General features: G+C 57.9%; 1 protein-coding gene across 1 annotated transcript; it reads left to right on the plus strand.

Annotated features, from left to right (window-relative positions):
- Positions 1 to 350: 350 nt before the first annotated feature.
- Positions 351 to 17,962, plus strand: LOC105825137 (coagulation factor X-like). Its single transcript, XM_012662827.1, has 8 exons — positions 351 to 522; positions 2,477 to 2,637; positions 9,321 to 9,345; positions 10,226 to 10,339; positions 11,527 to 11,658; positions 13,528 to 13,745; positions 16,164 to 16,281; positions 17,344 to 17,962. Exons 1-8 carry the CDS (start codon positions 453 to 455, stop codon positions 17,943 to 17,945), a joined length of 1,440 nt encoding a protein of 479 aa, XP_012518281.1. The 5' UTR covers positions 351 to 452; the 3' UTR covers positions 17,946 to 17,962.
- Positions 17,963 to 22,602: the final 4,640 nt, after the last annotated feature.

Here is a 22,602-nt window from a genome sequence, read left to right on the forward strand (position 1 = left end):
CCAACGTCACCCGGAGAGCAGCGGGAGTGGAAGGACAGGTTCGTCCCCAGGAAGAGCGGGGCACAAGCCCCGCACCCCCCACCACGGCACTGGGTCAGGCTGCACCGCTCACCGAGCCTGTTCTCTGTCCTGGAAACACAATGCGAAACGACACCTTTGTCACATTTAAGGACTGAGTTAGATGTAAACGTCTGAAAACTACAAAATGAGCATAAAATGGTGTTTTTGTTCTCTCTTAGGACAAAAGTTCCCATCCCCGCCGTCACCCAGCCCTGCCTGGGGAAGGTGGGGCCAGGTGACCATACTCCCCAGTGTGGTCACTGCCCCGCCTGCCCGGCCCCAGTCCGGAGGCGGGTAAGCGGCAGGACAACAAGCCACCCTGAACCCAGGGGAGTGGACTTTGCCCCGGCAGCCTGTCACGGTGGGACAGGGACGCTGCACTCGGCCACGCCATGGCGAGCCCACTCTGCCTCGTCCTGCTCAGCGCCTGCCTGGCTGGCCTCCTGCAGCCTGGGGACAGCGGTAAGTGAGGGTGGCCCAGGGAGCAGGGACAGGCAGGCAGAGGGAGGGGATGCATGGGGGGTGCCCCGGCCTGGCAAGTCTGGCCTCAGGTGGCTGGGCTCGGACTTCCCAGCCAAGGGTAGGAAGGCCAGCTGTGGCTTTGTGTGGGCGACAGTCATCGGATGAGTAGATCAGAGGTCACAAAGAGACAAAAAGGGACAGGGACAGAGAGGGAGGAGAGGGAGTGAGAACCGAGAGTGACAGAGAGAGGGAGACAGAGATAAGGAGGGACTGAGAGAGGGAGACAGATTAAGGAGAGACAGAGGGAGACAGAGATAAGGAGAGACAGAGAGAGGGAGACAGAGATAAGGAGGGACAGAGAGAGGGAGACAGATTAAGGAGAGAGATAAGGAGAGACAGAGAGGGAGACAGAGGAAGGGTGCAGGGGTGCCAGGTAGTAGGGAGAGGTCCCCCCTCTACTGCCAGAGCTGGGCACAGCACAGGCGCACCCAGCCAGGGAGGGGCTGGGAGGGGCCCCTTCTCAGCTGGCCCCACCTGGGAGGGGCTGCCCAAGGCGAGGCTGGACAGATGGGGCACCAGGCCACCCAGGGCCCTGGGCCTGTCCCAAAGAAGAGGCCCAGAGAGGGGAGAAGCCAGGCAAGGCTGGGGGGACAGCAGAGGAGGGGCGGCACCGGTGGCAGGTGCACGGGATTCACGGACCCGGGGCTGGTTTGCATCCTGCAGAAAGTGGAGCACAGGGGACCCCAGTGTGTGAGAAGAGAGAGCAGTGAGGGACAGCTGGAGAGACCCTCCTGGGCAGAGGAGGGGGAGACCCAAGTAGGGGAGGGAAGAGGAGAGACCTCGGGGTGGGGGAGGGGGAGAGATCCTCATAGGAAGGGGAAGCTGACCTGGGCAGGGGAGGGGGCGACCCGAGGGAGGCTGACTCCACCCTCAGAACCCACACTGACCTGAGGGCCCCTCTGCTGGGCGACACCCTCTGCCCCCTGGGGTCCCCTCCCTCGTGAGCCCCACAGGAAGCTCTAGCTCCAGCCAAACCCACATGAACCATCTTCTCAGGCCCACCCTTAGCCCCTGCCCCTTCCAGCCGCCGTCCCACCCCAGCCACACAGCGGGGCCGCGCAGTGGGATTGTCCCCTCCGTCCAGCAGCTCCTGCCATCCAGGCCTGGGTCTGCCCCACCACGCCCCATGAGGCCACGCCCTCCCCACCAGGCCACGCCCCTGTCCCAGGCCAGTGGAAAAAAGTGTGGACAGGACAGAGGGCCAAGAAAGAACTCAAGGGCCTCCCATGTCACAGTGAGAAGAGGAAGAGGAGTGGGCGAGTGAGGGACAGAGGCCGGGGGGTGGGGACAGCATGCCACAGACACACACCTTAGGAGGGACACGGAGATTCCCCATCCAGGGCATTTTAAACAGGAGATTATGACTCACTTGTGAGTGTGGTTTTTTAATGAAATAGAGTAGAATCATACAGAAAATTTTATGGTTAGATCTATTTTTTACAAAATAATAGTAAGTACCATTTCTTGAAACTTGCTTTGATTGTGTGTGTGTGTGTGTGTGTGTGTGTGTGTCCCAGGACTTGATATAAATTGCACTTTTCATGGCTCCTGATTAAAACAGTCCCACAACTCCCCGCTGAACCAAGAGCGGAGGCCTCGAAGGGCGGGTGGGGCCAGGGTGGAGGGCGCATCTCGGGGCCAGCAGAGTGCTCAGAAGCGCTCAGGGCAGAGGGCCGGGGCGCCAGCTGGAGCTGGTGTGTGCGTGGCGCTGTGACCTGTCCGTCCTCCAGAGCAGGTGCCAGGTGCAGCAGCACCTGGCGGAGGAGTCGGGAGGGAGGCGGGCACCCCCCCAGGGCTCCCTCCTGCAGTGTGGCCCAGCAGGGTACTGCAGTTCCGGGGAGAGCAGGTAACAGCCCGCGGTGCTTTCAACGTTGCGCCCGTCCCTGTCTTCCAGTGTTTATTGACCGGGAACGTGCCAGCAGCGTCCTGGTGAGGGTCAAGAGGGCAAACTCGTTTTTAGAAGAGATGAAGAAAGGGAACCTTGAAAGAGAGTGTATGGAAGAGACGTGCTCATACGAAGAAGCCCGAGAGGTCTTTGAAGACAACGAGAAGACGGTAAGGGCTGGGAGACGGTGCCAGGCCCACACCAGGACGGAGCGTGCTCAAGGGCCCTGGCTGTCCCCCGCCAGCCCCGGGCACCCAGCCCTCCACCCCCGGGTGTCCGCAAGGAGGGGACAGGCCGCGGGGGGGGGGCGTCCGGCAAGGGGAGTGGGCGGAAGGGCTGGAGGAGGCATAATGGCCTTGTTACTGGCCTCCGAGTGGAGGCTTTTTCCAAGTGCTTGGTGACCATGGGGAAGGAATTCCAGAATGCTCCGTGTAAGGCAGGCGAGCAACACCGTTTACTGACAGCAAAAGTGCGCTCTCGGGAGGCGGCGGGCAGGCTCCAAAGAGCAGCTGCGCTGAGAGGAAGTGCGTTCGTGTCTTTCGTAGTTTCACGGATCGAGGGGAGGAATGCTCAGGACCAAGGGTTGGCTTTTACTAAGAATGTGGGTACTTCCTGGACGGGGGTTCCCTCATTCTCACGTGTTACTTGGTTGTCTGGGGATGGTCACGCCGACGGTAAGGGTGGGGAAACCGTAAACCACAATGTAAAAGACACTGTCACGAGCGCACGTTCAGGTAAGGTGCAGAGAGGGCTGACAGCCCATCCACGCCGGTGCTTGCTGCGGCGTAAGCCCCCTAGTTCCTCTGCCCGGGCGGGGGTGACTTTAACACCTGCAACCGTCGCAAAAACCGTCTCCCTGTCCCTGCCCCGGCAGCCGGTACCCCCCTGCCTGCGCATGCGCACCGCCGCCTCCCCACCCCCCACCCCCCAGTCATGAGAACTTCACGTGTCAAGTGTACTTAAAGTGTAAAATAAAACGCTATGCCAAAAAACAAAACTATCCACCGCAGGGGCTGGCGCCTCCCAGGGAGCGGCCGGCTGGGTCCCCGCCTGGGCCGCACAGGTGCGCCCTGGACGCCTCGGCCCCGCCGCAACGCGAGGGGGCGCAATGGAGCGGGCGGCGAATCCAGCACTGCGCCTGCGCAGCAGGAAAGCGGGGGGGGGGGGGTGTTCCCGGAAGAGGCGGGGCTTCCCGCCCGGACGTGGCTGGGCTGTCTCTCCAGGCGTGGGGGGCCGGGCCTAGCACTGAGGAGACGGTGGGTGGCGGCTGCGGCCCGGCGCAACCTCGAGGTCACGAGGAAGACCGCGGGCGCAGCTGCCACGTGGACGTCTTGCGGGCTCTGGGACCGCCTGCGGACATCACCTTGGAGGTCCCGCCGGAAGAGCTCTGGGGAAGCTGCCCTCGGTGACCTTTGAGGACTAGGGTCAAGTTGCAGGTCGTGGCCACGTCAAGCCGTTATAAGTCGGAAGAATTTATTCATAGCAAATAAACACTTCGGGGCGACGTAACTGAAGTTGAGGACAACCTGGGGAAAACCAGGACGGGCGAGCGGAGCGTCATTCCCCGTGAGTCACGGGCTGTCTCCCGGCCAGCGCCTGGCGCCGCGTCCTCACTTTCCCCAGAGCCGGGGAAACGCGGTGTTATTGGGGATACTCGGGCTTGATCCCCAGTGACTCTCTGAGGAAGAAATTTGTCATCTGTCATCTAAGATCATCACATAAGTTTTTTGGATGAGTTGGGATTTTTAGACATTAAAACCCCCTGGATGGGCCCGGCGCGGTGGCTCACACCTGTAATCCTAGCTCTCTGGGAGGCCGAGGCGGGCGGATTGTTTGAGCTCAGGAGTTCGAGACCAGCCTGAGCAAGAGCGAGACCCCGTCTCTACTAAAATTAGAAAGAAATTAATTGGACAGCTAAAAATATATAGAAAAAATTAGCCGGGCATGGTGGCGCATACCTGTAGTCCCAGCTACTTGGGAGGCTGAGGCAGAAGGATCGCTTGAGCCCAGGAGTTTGAGGTTGCTGTGAGCTAGGCTGACGCCACGGCACTCACTCTAGCCAGGGCAACACAGTGAGACTCTGTCTCAAAAAAAAAAAAAAAAAAAAAAAAAAAACCTGGATGATCTGAGTGTAGTGGCTCACGCGCGTCATCCCAACACTTTGGGAGGCTGGGGCAGGAGGATCACTGGAGGCCAGGAGTTTGAGGTTGCTGTGAGCTGGGATCGCGCCACTATGCTTTACCCAGGGAGACAATGAGGCACTGTCTCAAAAAATTCTCAGACATGACACCAAAAGAATGATTCACAAGGGAAAAAATTGTTAAATTTGACTTTATCAAAATTAAAAACTTTTGCTCTGTAGAAAAAAACACTGTTAAGAGAATGAAAATACAAGGTAAGACTAACAGAAATATTTGCAAATCATGGATCCAATGAAGGATTTGTATTCAGAGTATATCAACACTTACAACTCAAAAGAAGAAAATAAAAACCCAATTAAACTTAATGAACAGAAGACTTGAATGGGCACCGACCAAAGATGACAGATGGGTGGGAAATAAGTACATGAGAAGACACTCAACATCGTTAGCCGTTACAGCAGTGGTCCCCAACCTTGGCACCAGCAACCAGTGTTACGGAAGACAATTTCTGCAAGTAACGGGGATGGAGGGAGTCGGGGGGTGGGGAGATGGTTTCGGGATGATTCAAGCACGTTACGTTTCTTGTGCACTTTATTTCTATTGTGATTACAGTGTAATATATAATGAAATAATTATACAGCTCACCGTAATGCAGAATCAGCAAGCCCTGAGCTTGCTTTCCTGCAACTAGACAGTCCCATCTGGGGGTGATGGGAGACAGTGACACCCGAAGTGTGTTGCTTATGTCCAGTCTACTCTGTGGTCTTGTTTTGGTGGCTGTCACTGCAGAAAACCCTGCTCCACAAAGATGGGATGTTGGAAGTGGAAGGAGGCTATTCAGTGCTTTCGTGGCAATCTCAGGATATTCCGCCTTGACTTTAATCCGGAAAGTCTGGAGATTTGAAATTGTCTCACACATACTTTGAGGCCACTGTCATTTGTGATCTCAAGCAGTTGATCCTCTTCTAGAGCAGACCAAGTCAACTCACCTGGCTTATTCACAGATGGGTTGCGGATCCGTTCCCTCGCAGTTCGGTGGTCTTCTGTGGCTGGGAAGCAATGCTCAGACTCTTTTGAAAGCTGAGACAGGTGATCATGCACCAGCTGGGAGAGCGAAGGCCCTCGCTCAGTCTCTTTCAAAATCTCTGCTAATGTTTGAAATGTCAAAAATCCCAATGTTTGTTCATTCATCACCCTCGTAATTCCAGGTTGGCTTTGAATGCAGCCACTTTGCCGACTTGAACACAGCTGTCATTCTCCCCTGAAGTGACAGATTGAGTTTGTTGAGCAGGTTGAATATGTCACACAAGAAAGCAAGTTTGCTACCCATCCTGTGTCACTGAAATGAGCTGCCAGTGGTGACTGTTTTTCTAAAACAAATCCCCGGAGTGGCTCTTGCAACTCAGAAACTCTGAGCAGTGATCTGCCTTTGGAAAACCCTCTCACTTCTGTGTGTAGGAGAAGATGTGCCCATCTCCTCACAGAGCTACGTGACCACGCGTGAGTTAAGGGCATGTACTTTAATGTGGCTGATAATTTTAATCACATCCTGCAAAACACTGTTGAGTTCAGGTTAGCCAGCTAGCCAGCATTTCTCTAACGATGACACAGTGCATAGACTCGCATTCAGAAGCCACCTCCTGGCCCCAAGTAGTGACCAGAAAGCTGTCCAGTCATGGCAGCCGCTCTGTCCATAAACCGACACAAAATGACCAATTCAGTTTTCCTGAAATGGCATCATTCAGAGACTTGGATAGTTCTGTAGCTGTGGTGTTGGCTGATAACAAAAGTACACAAAACATATCCTCACGCACGTCCTCCTGAAAAATATATCACACAAAAACAAGCATCTTTACCTTGCTGTCAACACTGGTAGACTCATCAACCTGGATTAACCACGGTGACGCATTAATCCTCTCTAACAAGTGTGCCTCAGTATCCCCTGCTATTTCATTAATACATCTAGTTATGGTGCTGGCCGAAAGAGGAACACGTGCCACCTTGTGAACTGCAGCCGCTCCTAAAAGTTCACGGCCAATGTCCTCAGCAGCAGGCAGGATCAACTTCACCAACAGTAAAGGGCTTCTTAGCTCTAGCCATGCAGTTGGCCACTGAGTATGGCGCTCTCAGGGCAGACACATTTGATGAAGTGGTAGCCTTCAGTAAGTGCTTCTGTTCTTGTGTTCATGTTTTCGTCTTTTGAAAAACTCCAAAGGCTTGTCTTTTAATGCAGGTGCTTGGTCTCCACATGGTGAAGCCGTTTTGAAGGTTTCATGGCTTTGTTGGATAGCCGGTCGCCACATATCATACAAAGCAGCTTGGAGAATGTGAATCACCTGGCGCAATGAACCCTAATTTAAGTAGGACTCTTGGTATTTTCTTTTAAACGCAGCTTTCATTTTGTTGGCAGTCTTAAGAGTCTTCTGCTGTCTCATCATTGGGGCTTTCCCCCTTTTCAAAGAAGCTTTCCAGTGACAATTTTTTTTTACTCATTTTTGCTAGGGCTGGCTTGTGGGCTTACAAAACTGTGACTGAGACAAGTGCGCAGTGTGGGAAAGAGGCGTGGATGGAAGTGGTAAATAAAATAATGGGCGGGCCATGCACAGACTAAAACAAGTGTTGGATTTGGACTTAAAGCTGCCACCGATGCAGCTTAGTTGTCACTTGCCATTCACTGATAGGGTTTTGATATGAGTCTGCAAGCAATTGATTTATCGTAGTCTCTGCAATCACACCTCTCTGCTGATGATAATCTGTGTTTGCAGCTGCTCCCCAGCGCTAGCATCACCACCCCAGCTCCACCTCAGATCATCAGCCATTGAATTCTCATAAGGAGGCGCAACCCAGACCCCTCCACGCCCAGTTTACAGTAGGGCTTGCGCTCCTACGAGAATCCAATGCTGCTGCTGATCTGACAGGAGCTGGAGCTCAGGCGGTGACGTCAGCCATGGGGAGTGGCTGTAAATACAGATGAAGCTTCACTTGCCCCCTGCTCACCTCCTGCTGTGCGGCCCGGATGCTAGCAGGCCACAGACTGGCACCAGTCCTCGGCCCAGGGTTTGGGGACTGCAGCATTCCAGAAATGCAAATCAAAACCACAATGAGAACTACTACACATTTATGGAATAAAGACACTGACAGATAGCAAGTACCGGTTACGATATGGAGCAAGCAGAACTTTGATGCGCTGCTTGTGGGAATGCAAAACGGCCCTGTCACTTTGAAAAACAATTTGACAGTTTCTTATATAAAGTTCCCATGTGACTCAGCAGCCCCATTCCTGGGTATTTGTCATAGAGAAATGAAAACTCATTTTCACAGTAAAACCTATACGTAAATGTTTATGGCATCTCTATTCATAATCGCCAGAAGCTGGAAGTAGGAGAAACGTCCTTGGTTGGGTGCAGCCACGCGCTGGAATACTCAGCAATAACGCGGAATAAGCTGTGGGTACAGTAGCTGGGTGGATTTCAAAGGCATTGTGCTGATGAATGAGGCTAGTTCCACGGGTTACACAGTGTGTGGTTTCATTCGCACGACATTCTCAGACAGCCATTACTGTCGCGATGAGGAGCAGATCGCGGAGGGTGGAGTCTGCCAGCGGTGGGCAGGTTGGGCGGATAGCGTGGGAGGGTGTTTTGGGGGAATGGACCTGTTCTGTATCTGGATTGTGGTAGTACTTACACAAGTCTATAAATGTGTTGAAATTTATAGAACTGTACACCAAAAAGTTGATTTTGCTGTGGGCTAATTTTTTAAACAGAAGATTAAAAGGCGGTGTGTTCGTTTCGTCGTACTGCCCTGACAAAGTGCCGCAGATCGGGTGGCTGTGTTGTTGTAATTACGCAGTTCAGTCTCTCACAGCCTTGGAGACAAGTCCAAAGTCAAGGTTCCAGGCAGTGTGGGTTGGTTCTGTAGGTTCTGAGAGATTGTCCAGGCCTCTCTCCTGGCCTCCGGCGGCCCCCAGTCATCCTTGGCGTTCCCGGCGTCGTAGACGCCTCACTCCAGTCTCTGCCCCCACGTTCCCACAGCCTTCTCTCCCTGTGGCTCTGTGTGGACCTTTCTGGTTCTGTCACCGACATTCTCCTTGATTTAGGGCCCACGCCAGTCCAGTGTGATCTTATCTGGACCCTGACCTTAGTTACATTTGCAAAGACCCCATTTCCAGTTAAAGTTACATTCTGAGGTTCCAGGAGGACCTGAGTTGGGGTGGGTGCTCTTCAACCAACTACAGACAGTAAAAAAGTAAGACTGTGAATATTTTTTCATATGATACAGGTTTTTGATAGCCTGCTTTAAGCTAATCAGCAACTAACATTTTTCCAACTAACAAAGATTAGGGACAAGTGAGCAGTCATTTCAGGGGTTTGTGGCCTGGGTGTATTAACCGAAGACCGTTCATTGATCGGCTGGAGCGCAGCAGGCAGAGCAGACCATTCTTGGTGTGATCCATTTCGAGGGGATTAACTTGAAAATAGGTTTTCAGTATTCAACAAAGACGGTGAATTTAAGATGATTAAAGCCATGTCTTCACAGACGCAAAAGATCTGAATAGCTTTCCCCTTCAGATTGAATAGTTCTGGAACAATTCATTCCTAAAAGTGACCTCTGCTGGGGAAAATACCCTGTTCAGGTTGGGTTACTGGGTTGTGCTTGTTATTGGTGTAAATGTCTCTGTTTTCCCTAATGTATTTTTAATTTTTTCCTCTTAGAATGAATTCTGGAATAAATACAAAGGTGAGACTTCTTTCTATTTTAAGTGAGGGGGGTTCATTAGGATATTTGAATTTTGAAAATACTTCCTGGATTTCCTTTCTGGTCCTGTTTTAATCTTACTCATTTAAGACTTTTTTCCTCAGGGTGTTTCCATAACAGTTATTGTAAAATAGTTTTTATTGTAATTTTATACTAATTCTAGTTTTGTTATTTACTTACATACAGATGTAAATCAGTTCATTCTTACTGGAGCATACCAAATTCCGTGGCAATTTTTTTAAAACACAAGTGTATTAGGTAGAAGCAAAAAGTACAGTCCGAAAGATTGGATACCCCATGAAGCTACCACCGTGACTTAATGCTTATGGCGTCTGAAATGGTGTCAGTCATGACTACCTGGCAACAGTATCCAACTCTCTCAAAATGACCGTGGCACCTGTCTCTAAACCAGAATACACAGGTCCGCCAGGAAACGAGAAGTCCCACGTGGGAGCAGGGCAGCAGCCTTTGCATTCTTGCTTTGCCCCGGATCACTGGGAAGACAAACCCCACTGTCCTCTCCTGTCAAGGCCCGGCCCAGAAGCCAGCGTCACGCTCTGGCCTGTCCTCTGTCCTTCCAGCTGCTGCCCTGTGGTCACCGGCCCAGGGCCCCTTGCGGGCTGTTACCACATTGTCAGGGAAAGCAGAGAACCTGGCTGGTGACCCACATAGATAAGGCATCGCCCACACATGGCACGAGATGGGGGACACAGTGAAGGCCAGATGGGAGGAACTGCTCACAGGGAGGGAGACAGGAAGCGGTTTCAGGTTACTGAAAAGTGTGTGCCCAGGAACACAGCACAGCCGTTCCCACGCTGCTGGGAACAGCGCGCAGACTGTGGTTCCAAACCCTCTCTTGCAGACGGCGACCAGTGTGAAAGGGACCCCTGCCAGAACCAGGGCCTGTGCACGGACGGGCTGGGGGAGTACACCTGCACCTGCCAGGAGGGCTTCGAAGGCAAAAACTGCGAACTGTGTAGGTTCCCCACGCGCGCACTTTCCTAAGGGCGGACGGTGGGCAGGGGGAGAAGCTAAAACGCCTGAGGAAAGTCTGAGCCATTTCTGACTCTGTTACCCTGCGGCGCACACGCTCCTCGGTTTGGGGGCACGATGACAGAGACACACAGTCACCCTCTGTCCCTCGAGAGGGAGCAGGACATTCATGAAGTGTGTGGCCCGTTAATGTTTAAAGGAGAACTGACTCTTTCCCTGGGGCAGAAGGTTTTGCTGTTCATGTTCCTGAGACCCTGCGCCGTGATTCTAATTCACGGTCTGGTGTTTACGTTTGTTCCTGCAGCTGTCAGCGAGGAATAGAGATCGTACAATGATAAAACGTCATACATTTAATTAAGTCTACATGACAAACTCACCAAGAATTTTCTCTAATATCACCAATACTAATTTTTAATAAAAAAATCAGGCTACTATTACATCAGTTTTGCCTAAGGAGAAAGATGTGCATTTCTTTTAAATTTCTTAATTTATAATCTTTAGGCCGAGTTCTTAGATTGGATTGCTTTTGAACTTTTCCTGATAGGAATATCAATTACGTGTATTCCATCAAAGTCCAGAGCTGCCTGTCCTGCACACGGTTTGGCTAACTCATCAGACGTAAAACTGAGCAGACTCCTGGGGCTATTACGAAAGGTTCCCAGAATCCCAGCAATGTTGATCTTTGCACTGTGATTCTTTTCCATCAAAACCCAAGTGCAGAGGTGTGGGTGAGTTGCCACGGCCACGCATTATTAATGTGAGTTTGGAGCTGGATTATTCTGCATCCACCGGAAGCAGGTTGGGTGGCCAGCACTGCTGACCATGGGGACGCACCCAGCCAGCCTGGAGGTGCAATGGGCAGGTCCAGCCTTGGACCCCCGGCCGGCCTGACTCCAGGCCACTTGCTGGCACCCACGGCCGTCCCTCCAGCCTGCCTGCGTGGAGCAGGTCCCAGTCGCACCCCCCAGTCTCCAGTGCCCCCGCGGGCTGGCGCTCTCTCTGCGCCCCTCCAGCCACCTCACGCGCATCTGCCATGATGCTTAGGCCTCCGCTCTAGCCCAGTGGCTGCTGTGTGGCTGAGCCGGGGGGTGGACGGAGCTGGCGCCCTCTGGCCAGCTGCAGCCTCAGTTCCCCCAGCCTGTCCTGAAGGCCAACCTGCGTCTCTTACAGTCACACGGAAGCTCTGCAGCCTGGACAACGGGGACTGTGACCAGTTCTGCCGCGAGGAGCAGAACTCGGTGGTGTGCTCCTGTGCCAGTGGGTACACCCTGGGCGACGATGGCAAGTCCTGCATCTCCACAGGTAGGAGGCTCATCAGACCCCTCACGGGGCGCCCCTGGGCCACAGAGGCCAGACCAAGGGCGCGCAGGCCAGCGCCGCGGGCGGGGACGTCAGCACACTCTGGGCGGGCCTTGCCGGTGGTGGCACCAGGAGAAGAACGGCCCTGGCACTCTGGACACAGGTCTGGAAACAGACGCATTATTTCTCCTAGTCAGATGTGCCACTTAACCTCAGTTTCCCCACCTGAAAAGTGGACCAACGCTGTTACCTAACTCCTTGGGCGAACAGGACCCTGCGAGGACCCTGCACAGTGCCTGGCCAGGGCAGACCCTGACGCTGCGCAATGGTGGGTGGGCGGCCACCCACGCGTGGGCAGCCCAGGCATCCCACAGCCACCAGGGGGGTGGGGCCCGGGCCCTGGGCAAGGTGTGGAGGGAGCCGGAGCACCCCAGGACGGACCTCCTCCTCCGCCCCAGTGTTAACTGGGTTTATTCTTTCTTTCACTTGATGAGTCTGGACGAGACTCCCAGAGGGCAGTGACCACGGGCCGGGCCGGGCCGGGGAGACGGCCTCCCTGCTACAGATGCCGTGAAAAGCGCCTAAATCAGGCCTAACACGGGCGCCTCAGGCCTGGGGCACACACAGGCCGGTTTCTGGGGCCAGTCCCTGAGCGTCCCTTACTCCCCTCTCAGAGCCCCGGGGGACCGGCAGGCTTCACATCCAGAGTGGCTTCCTGCCAGGCAGCGGCAAGGACTGTCCCACCCAGGGACTCGTCACTCCTGAGTCGTTTGTCACTGCTCCCCTCACGTTCTTCTGGTTGAAGACAGCCTATCTCAAAAGATATAACAAATGATCAAGAAAAAAATTGCAAATACACCCTTGAAGTATTGCTTCAATTCCATCACATGAGATCTCAGCAAGGAGAGGTGACGTGGCTCCCACCCCACGTCAGCACTGGCGTCTGTGCCTGAGCTGGTTTAAAAATGTTCTACCTGAAGTCATTTCTCAGCATGCATGCCAATGGTTTTTAATTCCAGGAATAATCAGAAATCAATTTAAAGTCAAGTGTGATGTCTGAAAATTAAATCAGGTAAACTACTTCCTGGTGCGAAAAGCTCTGTTCTGAACCGTGGGTGAGCTCGTCCACAGTCCCAAAGCCGGCGATGACAGGAATCAGCACAGAGCTAGCACACAGAGGGCCCTGGTCTCCAGCTGACAGTTCACTGAGTCTCCTCCAAGGCGGGGCGGCGCAGACCTGCGCCAGCACGGCGGACAGAAAACCGAGTTGCGCCCATCTGGTCTCAGCACTCGGCCACGGAGAGGCCACCGAGCCCTGTCTTCCTTTCTCCTCTCCCACCTCCGCCTTCCCGAGCTGTCGCGACACAGAAAGGAAACTTCTCACACGCCCCGTGCTCGGCACTTTCAAGGAGAGCCGTCCCCTTGGACCGCACGGGCCTACGCCACATGGCTCCTGGTGCCTCAGGTTGTTTGCTCGATGCTGCTCCTTCTGCCTGGAAACTTTTTTCTTCAACATTTTATTAGAGAAACTTCTCACACATGCAGCAAAATCAAAGGAATTTCACAGGAGCCCCACACACCCCGACCCGGATCGCACTGCGGCGTCTTCCCGCACGCGCTCGCCCCCGCCAAGCCGTCGGGACTCTCGGTGCCTTTGCAAGCAAGCTGCAGACTCTGTGTGCGCCCTCCACACGCCAGCGTGCCGACTGGGTCCGCCGTTCACGGTTCGTCGCTTGAGGTGCAGCTGACACACAGACGACCATGTCCAGACGTGGAGTGTGGCCCAGGACGCCCCTCCCCGGGTCCCCGTGGGCTGCGTGGGGCGGGGGGCTCGTGGCTGTGCTGAAGCCCCGGCCGCCCCGTCTCTTTCAGAGCCATTCCCCTGCGGGAAGCTTACACTGGGGCGCAGGAAGAGGTCAGCGCCCCAGGTCGTGCCTGAAGCCACCACGTGGGAGCCGGTTGACCTGTACCCCACGGAGAACCCCTTGGACCTGCTTGACCTCAACCAGACGTACCCAGAAGAGGACGGCAGCAACCTCGTCCGCATCGTGGGCGGCCGGGACTGCAAGGAGGGGGAGTGTCCCTGGCAGGTAAGTGGCGCTGGCCCCTCCGGGCCGGCTGGATTCTGTGGGGAGACGGCCCTGGGCCCCCGGCATCGACAGTGAGGAGGCACAGGCCTGCTCTGGGACCGGGCTTGGGGTTGGGGGGCCACGCCACGGAGCACACCTGTTCCCTCCTCCGCGCGGCCCCGACGTAGAAGCAGCCTGAGACGAGGAAGAGGCCGGGGCCGCAGTCCCCGCCTTGCCCGGCGCCCAGGCCCGTCTTACTGTGTGTTGAGAGCCCAGGAACATCCTGTTCCGCGAGGGACAGAAGAGAAAGGAAAGGCACAGCCCCTCCCCGGGCATCCCGAAACCTCACTCTCCCCAGGAGGAAATAGGGTGGAGAGCAGGGTCGGCGCCTCTTCTCACTGGAGGCAGAAGGGGTCGCTGTCCCTGTTCCGCTTCCAGTGTGGTCATTTCTTTTCCCCAAACACGTGGATCCTGAGAGGCAGGCAGTACCTTAGAAAAGCACGTCTGTTTATTTTCAGAGGGACATTGCCAGACGTAACAAAGACACACACAGGACTTTCAGTTAAATTTGAATTTTGCAGACCCGAATAATTTTCATGGAAAATGTCCCAGGTATCACAAGAGACACACTTACGCGAAAAATTACGTGCTGTCCATCCCATTCGAGTTTAACGGGCGTCCTGTGTTTTATCCGGCGGTCCTCACGTGGGCTGGAGTTGTTTCCAGAGCCACCGCGTCCTCCCCGCCCCCCCGCGAAACTCCAGAGCCCCGACACCCTGCGGGAGCTGCCTCAGCAGCCCCACCTGCGCGCGCTTGTCTGGAGGATAAAGAGCCGGGCAGGAAGCAGCGGAGCCACGCTGATCCGGGCTCACTGTGCGCGTGTGCCGAGAGCCTGCCGTGTGTCGGGCTCTGAGCAGCGTGTGGCGTGCATAGGACACAGAGCCACGAAGCTGCTGCTCCAACGCGTGGAGTCTAAACCTAGGACAGAGCTGGGACCCGAGTCGTGGTGACCCGCGTGCTGTGTGTTCAGGGGCAGGAACGTGGTGCCGGCCGGGCGCCCGCGGGCTCCCAGGACAAGCCGCCGAGGGGCTGAGGTGTCGGGGGACCTGGAGCCCCAAGAGAGGTTTAGCCGGGAGGGTCCCCTGTCACGTCTGCCAGGGGTCGTGATTTGTGCTTTACCTGCTTCGAGTCTTGTCAAGTGGCCTCGTCCCTGTCCTAGACGTCCAAGTCCCAGGAAGATTGACCTTCCCTCGCGCGTCACTCTGGTGGGATGGTGCGTTGGTAACTTATGCAAACAATCGTAAATGCAAAAAGGCAAAGCTTTAGTACGTCCTAGTCACGAACGTCTCTAAGAGTCCTTTTAGGTCTCTGTCATTTCACTGACCCACGCACACGCCAGCCAGTGCCTGGCACTTGGAGCTGCGGTCCCCTGCCCCTGGCCGAGGAGGTACCGGTCTGCGGCCTATTAGGGACCGGGCCACAGAGCTCCGCGCCCCCGACCCCGGTCTGTGGAAAAATTGTCTTCCACGAAACCGGCCCCTGGTGCCAAAAAGGTTGGGGACCGCTGGCTCAGAGGACGGGAAACCCCCTGGAGAGGAAAACCAGCAAGCACTGGGCTGCAAATGTGCGAGCCCCACGCCCCGGGGAAAGCGTGTGGCGTGTCTCTCCTGCCCGTCGGTGCTCGGCCCCTGGAATGTCCCTGCCGGGGAGGACATCACTTGCAGGAGGGGCCACAGGGGCTCCAGGGACATTACCTTGGAGGTGGCATCCCACACCCCTCGGAGAGAGGCTGGAGTTGTGGCCCGTCCCCGTCCTAGGGGTCACGCCTGTTCAGGCAGCTGTTTCCCCAAAGGCTGGCGTCAGCCGTGCAGACAAGAAAGGTTTTTATCACAGTGAACGTTTTCCCCAAAAACACTTGAAAACATGTTCTGTGCGTAATTAGAGAGTGCTGTGGCAGATTGGGAAGAAATAAAAATGACCCCTGTCGAAGCGAGCTTGTGGCCAGGGGAGGAAGACAGCAGGAGAACCTGCGTGATGGCGGAGGCTTCGCGAGCAGGAGGCTCTCGGTGAAGTCTGCTGCGTCGCCCGGCGAGCCTGTCACCGGCTGCTCCGAGAGGCAGACGAGAGGGTGGAGGCCCAGGGGGGGCAGGTCGTGCTGGGGCCCCAGGAGGTCGGCCAGAGCCCGGGTGGGACCAGCGGTGGGATGCGTGGGGCGGGCGTGGGACGTGCCAGCCCCGGGAGCGGCTGGGGGGCCTCCACAGCTGGGCCTCGCCTGCGACCTGGAGAGCCGGGCAGCGCGGGTGTCGGGACGCAGGGCCCGCAGTGGTGCAGGAGGCGGCAGCCCGGCCGGTGCTGCCGGAACGGGCTCTCCCGTCAGCGTCCTGGCCGGCCACCGCGGCAGCGCCACGGAGGGCCGACGTCCCTGTGTTCCCGTGGCAGGCCCTCCTGGTCAACGAGGAGAACGAAGGGTTCTGCGGAGGCACCATCCTCAGCGAGTTCTACGTGCTCACCGCGGCCCACTGCCTCCACCAAGCCAAGAGGTTCACCGTGAGGGTGGGTGAGTGACGCCCACGCCCAGGGCCCGGCTGCCGTTCAGAGAGCCCTGGAGCTGGCCGGGGACAGCAGTGTGAGGGCAGAGCACAGGGCGGGGCGGGGGGGTTGACTGGCAGAGGAAGAGGAGGAGGAAGCAAGCAGGCCGGGGAGGGGCGGCAGCTCTTGGTGGACTTCGCAGAGTGCTCCCCCTGCGACCCCCCAGCACTCCTGAGCACCGCGTGCGCTGCCCCCCGTGTTTTCCCTTGCGGGTCCTTGTGTTCACATCTGCCTTTCTCCTCCAGCCCCTAGAGCTGTCCAGGCGCAATCCAGGGCAAGGTTCCAAATGCCAATCACGTGCAATTAGAAATTTTTTGTAACATTAAAGTTTCTATCGTACGTTTTAAAATATAGACGATCGCGTGAAGGCTGGGCTCAGTGGCTCACGCCTGTAATCCCAGTGTCTGGGAGGCTGAGGCAGGAGGATCGCTTGAGCCCAGGAGTTGGAGGCCGCAGTGAGCTGTGATCTCCAGCCTGGGCCCAAGAGGAGACCCTGTCTCTAAAAAACAAAACAAAACAAAAATAACCAGATGAGGCCAATTTCAATAATGTATCTTATTTAGCCTAACATATCCGGAATATCGTCATTTCATCGTGTGATCACTCTAAGAAGGACACTCTGGTGCCTGTTCTGTTCTGGGTCTGTAGCTGCACCTCGCAGCAACGCCTTTCGGGTGCTCGGCTGCCGCGGGCTGGTGGCGGCCCCCGAGGACAGCACAGGCCTGGCAGGCGAGGCCGTTTGCGCGGAAGGCTAGGCGGTCCCGGCGCACACGCCACGCTGAGGCGGCGTCTGTGGAAAGCGTGGACGGGGAGATCCGCAGAGCCGGGCGCACAGAGCGACCGAGGGCTCCCCGGGCAGGGAGCCGGAAGGATGTCTTTATCTGCTTCTCTGCACTTTTCCTGTTTTTCAGATTTCCAAAAGTGACCCTATGCCATTTTTTATTAGGAAAAAAAATAACTTCTTTGCAAAATTCCCAGTGTGCACGTGCAGAGCCCCCCTGAGCTGAGCCCGCCCCTCTCGCCGCCGCAGGGGACCGGGACACGGAGAAGGAGGAGGGCGACGAGACAGCGCACGAGGTGGAGGTGGTCGTGAAGCACAACAGGTTCGTGAGGGAGACCTACGACTATGACATCGCCGTGCTGCGGCTGAAGACGCCCATCGCCTTCCGCGTGAACGTGGCCCCCGCCTGCCTGCCCGAGAAGGACTGGGCCGAGTCCACGCTGATGACGCAGAAGACGGGCATCGTGAGCGGCTTCGGGCGCACCCACGAGAAGGGCCGCCCGTCCTCCACCCTCAAGATGCTGGAGGTGCCCTACGTGGACCGCAACACCTGCAAGCTGTCCAGCGGCTTCACCATCACCCAGAACATGTTCTGCGCCGGCTACGACGCCAGGCCCGAGGACGCCTGCCAGGGGGACAGCGGGGGCCCCCACGTCACCCGCTTCAAGGACACCTACTTTGTGACGGGCATCGTCAGCTGGGGAGAAGGGTGCGCCAGGAAGGGCAAGTACGGCGTCTACACCAAGGTCGCCACCTTCCTCAAGTGGATCAGCCGGTCCATGAAAACCCAGGGGCCGCCGCGGCCCACGGCCACCCCCCCGCCTCCCGGGTCGGCACACCCCCCCCATTAAAGATCCCGGCAGGCGGCAGCGCGGCGTCGGCTCTGTGTTCGTGCCGCTGCCCCGAGCAGGCAGCTCCCGAGCTCTCGTGCCCGTCCTGCCCTGGGTTCCCGGCTCTGCCGTGCTGGGCAGGCGAGTGTCCACCGGACGCCAGCTCCTGCCTCTCCCTCGCCAGGGGGGAGTTTCCCCAGGGAGTTTGTCCTCCGTGGGACGGCAGCGTGGCTGCAGGCAGGACACCCTTCCCTGCAAAGGCCACCCCTGTCCCACCCGTCTTCTCCGGTGCCTGGCGGCCGTGCCCAGCACCTGCGAGCAGGTGTCGCAGGTTCCCGGCCACACACAGGAGCAGGACAGGCCATCGCTGCACAGACGCAGCCTGCCCCAGAGCCCCCCCGGGCCTGGGTCTCTCTCGAGTGTCTCTGGGAAACCCTCCCGGGGGCCTCCCAGGTGGGCAGCGGTCCGGAACGGCCCTCGTCACGCGGACGTCTTTCCTTGACCTAAACAACTGGGTGCTCACCAGGCTCACCCCCAAATTGGGGCTTGCTTGGGAAGGGTGCTGGGACTTCATCCCTGTGGCAGGTGACCGCACGGGGTGGCCACAGCGACTCCCAGCACAGTGGGTGTCAACCCTGACTTAGAACCTTCCGGGCCACAGACCTCCTGTGCGCACGGCCAGGCTCTGAGATCGGGCTCTGGGGGGCTGGCCGGAAGCTTCCAGAGCTCCTCAGGGGACTGCACTGTGCAGGTGGCTGGAGGGGCCATGGGGCTCCTCCCTCCTCTCCTCAACGCCCGAGGGCCACGTCCTCGCCCTGCCACGAGTCAGCGCTGTCCCTGTGTCGAGTTAAGTCTCTTGAAAACTAGATGGACTTGGAGTGAGCGGGAAAGGTTATCTCAGACAGGACCTCCCGCGCTCCAACGTTCCTTCGCATTTTTCGTACCTTCCTTAAGCAAAGTTTAGAAGTTCTAGTACAAAACTCCCCCAAAATGTCAGGAACAGGCGAGAGCTTTTGTAAACAGGAGCTCGGAAAAACCGATGGGATCGAGTATCTGATTTCCCAGGAAGGGTCTGACCGTGAGCGGGAGGGTTTTGGAAACACCATCTGGAGGTGCCGCCGCACCGTGCCAGGCAGGACTTTCTGGGCAGACGCGGTCCCCGGGCCCCCTCCTGGCCCCAGAGGCTTCTGCCCCCGCGTCCCACTGCCGTGCACGCCTTGGTGACGGGAAGGAAACCGAGGCCTGAGGAGAGAAGAGCGGGGGAGGTTGCCGCCAGGGCCAGGCCCTGCAGGGGGCGAGGGCGCCTGGGGGACGCTGGGGCTGAGGGCGGCTCCGCGATTCCCTGAGGCTGGAGGATTTCGGGTCCTCCCTGAGCCACTGTCCTCATCCGCCGTTCGACCTGCTCCGGCTCCTGGTGGCCCAGACGGGGGCCTGGGCAGGGCACCGTGTGCCACCGCCGAGCTCCCTGGGGGGCTCAGGGAGGGGCTGCGTGGGAAGGTGACCCCGAGGGCGGAGAGTGGCAGAGTGGCAGGGCCAGGCGGGAGGATCGAGGCAGCCGCCCTCTCCGGCGCGGGCGGCGCTGCCATGCCACCGCGATGCCCATCCCCTCCCAGCCCCGGCCCCCTGACGTCGGGGCCCCTGGGGTGCGTCGCCGTGGGGAGCGGGAGGGCGGGACCCCGGCCCCACCAGGAGGACAGGTTGAGCGGTTGAGGACCGAGGCTGTGGCACCGTCTGTGACGAAGGGGACGGGAGAAGATGCTCTCGCAGGGCAGCAGGACGGGAGCTCTCCCAGCAGGTCGGGGCCAGCGCCGGCCCAGGCCTCAGTGTGGAGCCGCACAGGGGCTCGGAGCATCACCCCAAAAACGACTCCTTAGGGTGCCTTTACACAGGCAAAGCCGGGGACACGCCCTCTTCCCGGGAAGGCGCGTGTGTCACCAACAACAGGACAAGCGGGCGGCCCATGTCGTGTCCTGGTGTCAGGCTCCGGGAAGGGCACGCCCGCCTGGCATGGGGCTGAGCTGGCGGACGGCCTGGCCAGGGCAGCAGGGGCCAGAACCACCTCTGCACCTGCCTCGGTGGGGCTCAGGGGCCACAGGGGGGACGTTGCGGGTCCCCATCAGACAGCCCTGGCAGCAGTGAGCCCACGTACAGATGGGAGCCCGCGGGGGTGTGGGGGGAGAGGCAGAGATGGACAGGGAGAGGGAGGGAGGGAGGGAGGAGCAACGCCCGTGGTGGGGGACTCCTGTGGGGACGCCCTCACAGGGTGGGTGTGTGACCGGCAGGCCGAAATGGGGGCTGCGTGCCGAGCACATCTCTAGGGCTCAGAGCCGCACTCTGTTCTCCGGAACGCCCCGGTCACTCTGTGGTGCTCGCGCTGCGGGGAGACGGCTGTGCAGACCTGAGGACGGGCAGGGGGACCCCAGGACACGGCGGACCCTGGGGAACAGGCGGGAGCAGGATGTGGGCCGTCCCCACACAGGGGCAGCGTGGCAGAGCCCATGTGGGCGAGATGCGGTGCGGGCAGGCGTGGCGGGAGGGAGGCCCACCTGGCCGAGGGTCTTGCAAGCTGACGGGCCATGCGCGCCCTGCACACCTGCGTTCCCGCCCCACCCTCCAGTGCGGGCTCCGACCTGCCGGGTCCCACCACCCACGACGGACCTCGGCACGGAGGCTGCAGAGTCCCTCCCGGCCCCTGCTGGAGGGGGCGGTCAGCTGACCCCTGCAGGGCGGGCCTGTCGTTTGTGGGGGCCCCGCCGGCCGAGGCTGGCAGGTCAGCGGTGTCGGGCACCCTCCCTGGATGGACTTTGCGGCTGTGCTGACCCTGGCGTCGGCCGACTCAGGGGCAAAGTCTGGGCACACAGGCCCCAGTTACAGGAGAAAAACAAACACGAACCACACGTGTGCTTGAGCAGGAGCAACTCACACAGAACCAGAAAATGGACTTAAAAAGAACCAGGCGGCCCGGCGCGGTGGCTCATACCTACAGGCCCAGTGCTCTGGGAGGCCGAGGCAGGAGGATCACTTGAGCCCAGGAGTTCGAGACCAGCCTGGGCAACAGAGTGAGACCCTGTCTTAAAAAAAAAAAAAGATGCCAAAAGCAGCATGAATTTACTCAGCATCACTGAGAAGTACACTGAAAAGGGTCAGAGTGGTAAGTTTAATATTACGTATATTTTACCATAATAAAAATATACTTCACTTTTTAAAAATTGCCAATGACCTCAAGGAAATTAAATACCCCAGACCACAGCCCTGCACCAGGGCTCAGGAGGGAGAGCCTGAACCCACCACGGACTCTCCACGTGGTGGCGCCAGCAAGGCGCGTGTCCTGCTCCGGCCGGGCGAGGCTGGACTTGGGGGGGCATCTTCTTTAATGTCTCTCCCACCCCAGAAGGTCCCTGATCCAGAAGGAAGATCTAGAAAGGCGCTGGCGTCCCCCAAGCTCTGAGGAACCCGCAGACGCACGACTGCTCTCGAGTGCGCCGGTCCCTCCAGGTGAGTCTGAGACTCTGGCCAGGCCAGGCCACGTCACCTGTCCTCCTTCCTGTCTCCAGGGATCTTAGGGAAATTGGGCTACAGGTGGTCACATGCCACTCGGGCCTCAGTGTGGATGTCAGGACATGTGGTGCTGTGGTCTGAGCGTGTCCCCAAAGTTCACGTGCTGGAAACTTCGTGCCCAGGGCAGCAGTGCGGAGAGGCAAGCAGGTCGGGAGGGCTCCGCCCCGTGAGCGGTTGGTGCTGGCATCTGGGAGTGGGCTCGCTATTTCGGGATAAAAGATGAGTTCGCCACTATCTGAACCTCCAAGAAAGAACAAATGCCTGCGTCGGCCAGTGTCACTTCAGCCCTGGGGGCGGGGCGGGGACGTCCCTGAGAACTGGGACCGCAGGCCCCAGAAACCCGCCCAACTTTGTGATGAATCTATACTACCCACGCAGTGCCCAAAACACAACGAAGTCATCTGAAGTGAAGTGGCTTCAGGGCGGCACTGCCCCCAGGGCATGACAGAAACACAAACCCTTTCAGGAGGAACCTGACCAGGTCCAAGCGCCAGCGGGACACGACTGCTGTGAGGAGAAGCCCAGTCTCACAGATGCTGACTCGGGAGACCCAGGCCCCAGCGTTGACTGAACACGCGACTGCACGGGGAACACGTCAGACTTGGGGGGTAAACGGCTGGGCTGCACACGGGCGTGGGGTCCTAGACGTCGCTGGGGGAACTCCGCAGAGGACACCCCAACACCGGAGGCCCTGGAGGGAGGAGGCCCTGCAGGCACGCGGAAGGATTAGCACGGCGGTGAAGAAAGTCCCTCACCCCAGTCGCTTGTCTTTCCAGGGAGGCGGACGAGAGCTGGGAGGGCGAGTGTGGGGAGAACCCTAGTGCTCGGAGGATCTGTTGCCATAGGATCTGGGGTACGAAGGTGGTCATCTCTGAGATGACGGATGAGGAAACTAAACCACCACGCGCAACACTAGTCACTGCTGTGGTCTGAGCATCCGCGCCCCGAACTCACGTGCTGGAACCTGACCCAGCGAGGCCGGGTGAGGCTGGGCCTGGACTGGCGCCCTTCCAGGACGGGCGGAGGAGCCAGCACAGGCGAGGACGGCTGTCACCAGACCCTGAACCGACCGGGGCTTTGGTCTTGGCCCTCCCGGGCTCCAGAACTGTAAGCGATAAAT

Source organism: Propithecus coquereli, unplaced genomic scaffold (assembly GCF_000956105.1).
Source record: "Propithecus coquereli isolate 6110/MARCELLA unplaced genomic scaffold, Pcoq_1.0 Scaffold782, whole genome shotgun sequence".
Classification (NCBI taxonomy): domain Eukaryota; kingdom Metazoa; phylum Chordata; class Mammalia; order Primates; family Indriidae; genus Propithecus; species Propithecus coquereli.

What these genes read in the sequence shown, in the direction of transcription:
- LOC105825137 (XM_012662827.1), top strand. Translation starts at nt 453, where the DNA reads ATGGCGAGCCCACTCTGCCTCGTCCTGCTCAGCGCCTGCCTGGCTGGC. An exon ending in CAAGTCCTGCATCTCCACAG is followed by an intron (nt 11,659 to 13,527) that starts GTAGGAGGCTCA and finishes CGTCTCTTTCAG; the next exon opens with AGCCATTCCCCTGCGGGAAG. An exon ending in GAGGTTCACCGTGAGGGTGG is followed by an intron (nt 16,282 to 17,343) that starts GTGAGTGACGCC and finishes TCGCCGCCGCAG; the next exon opens with GGGACCGGGACACGGAGAAG.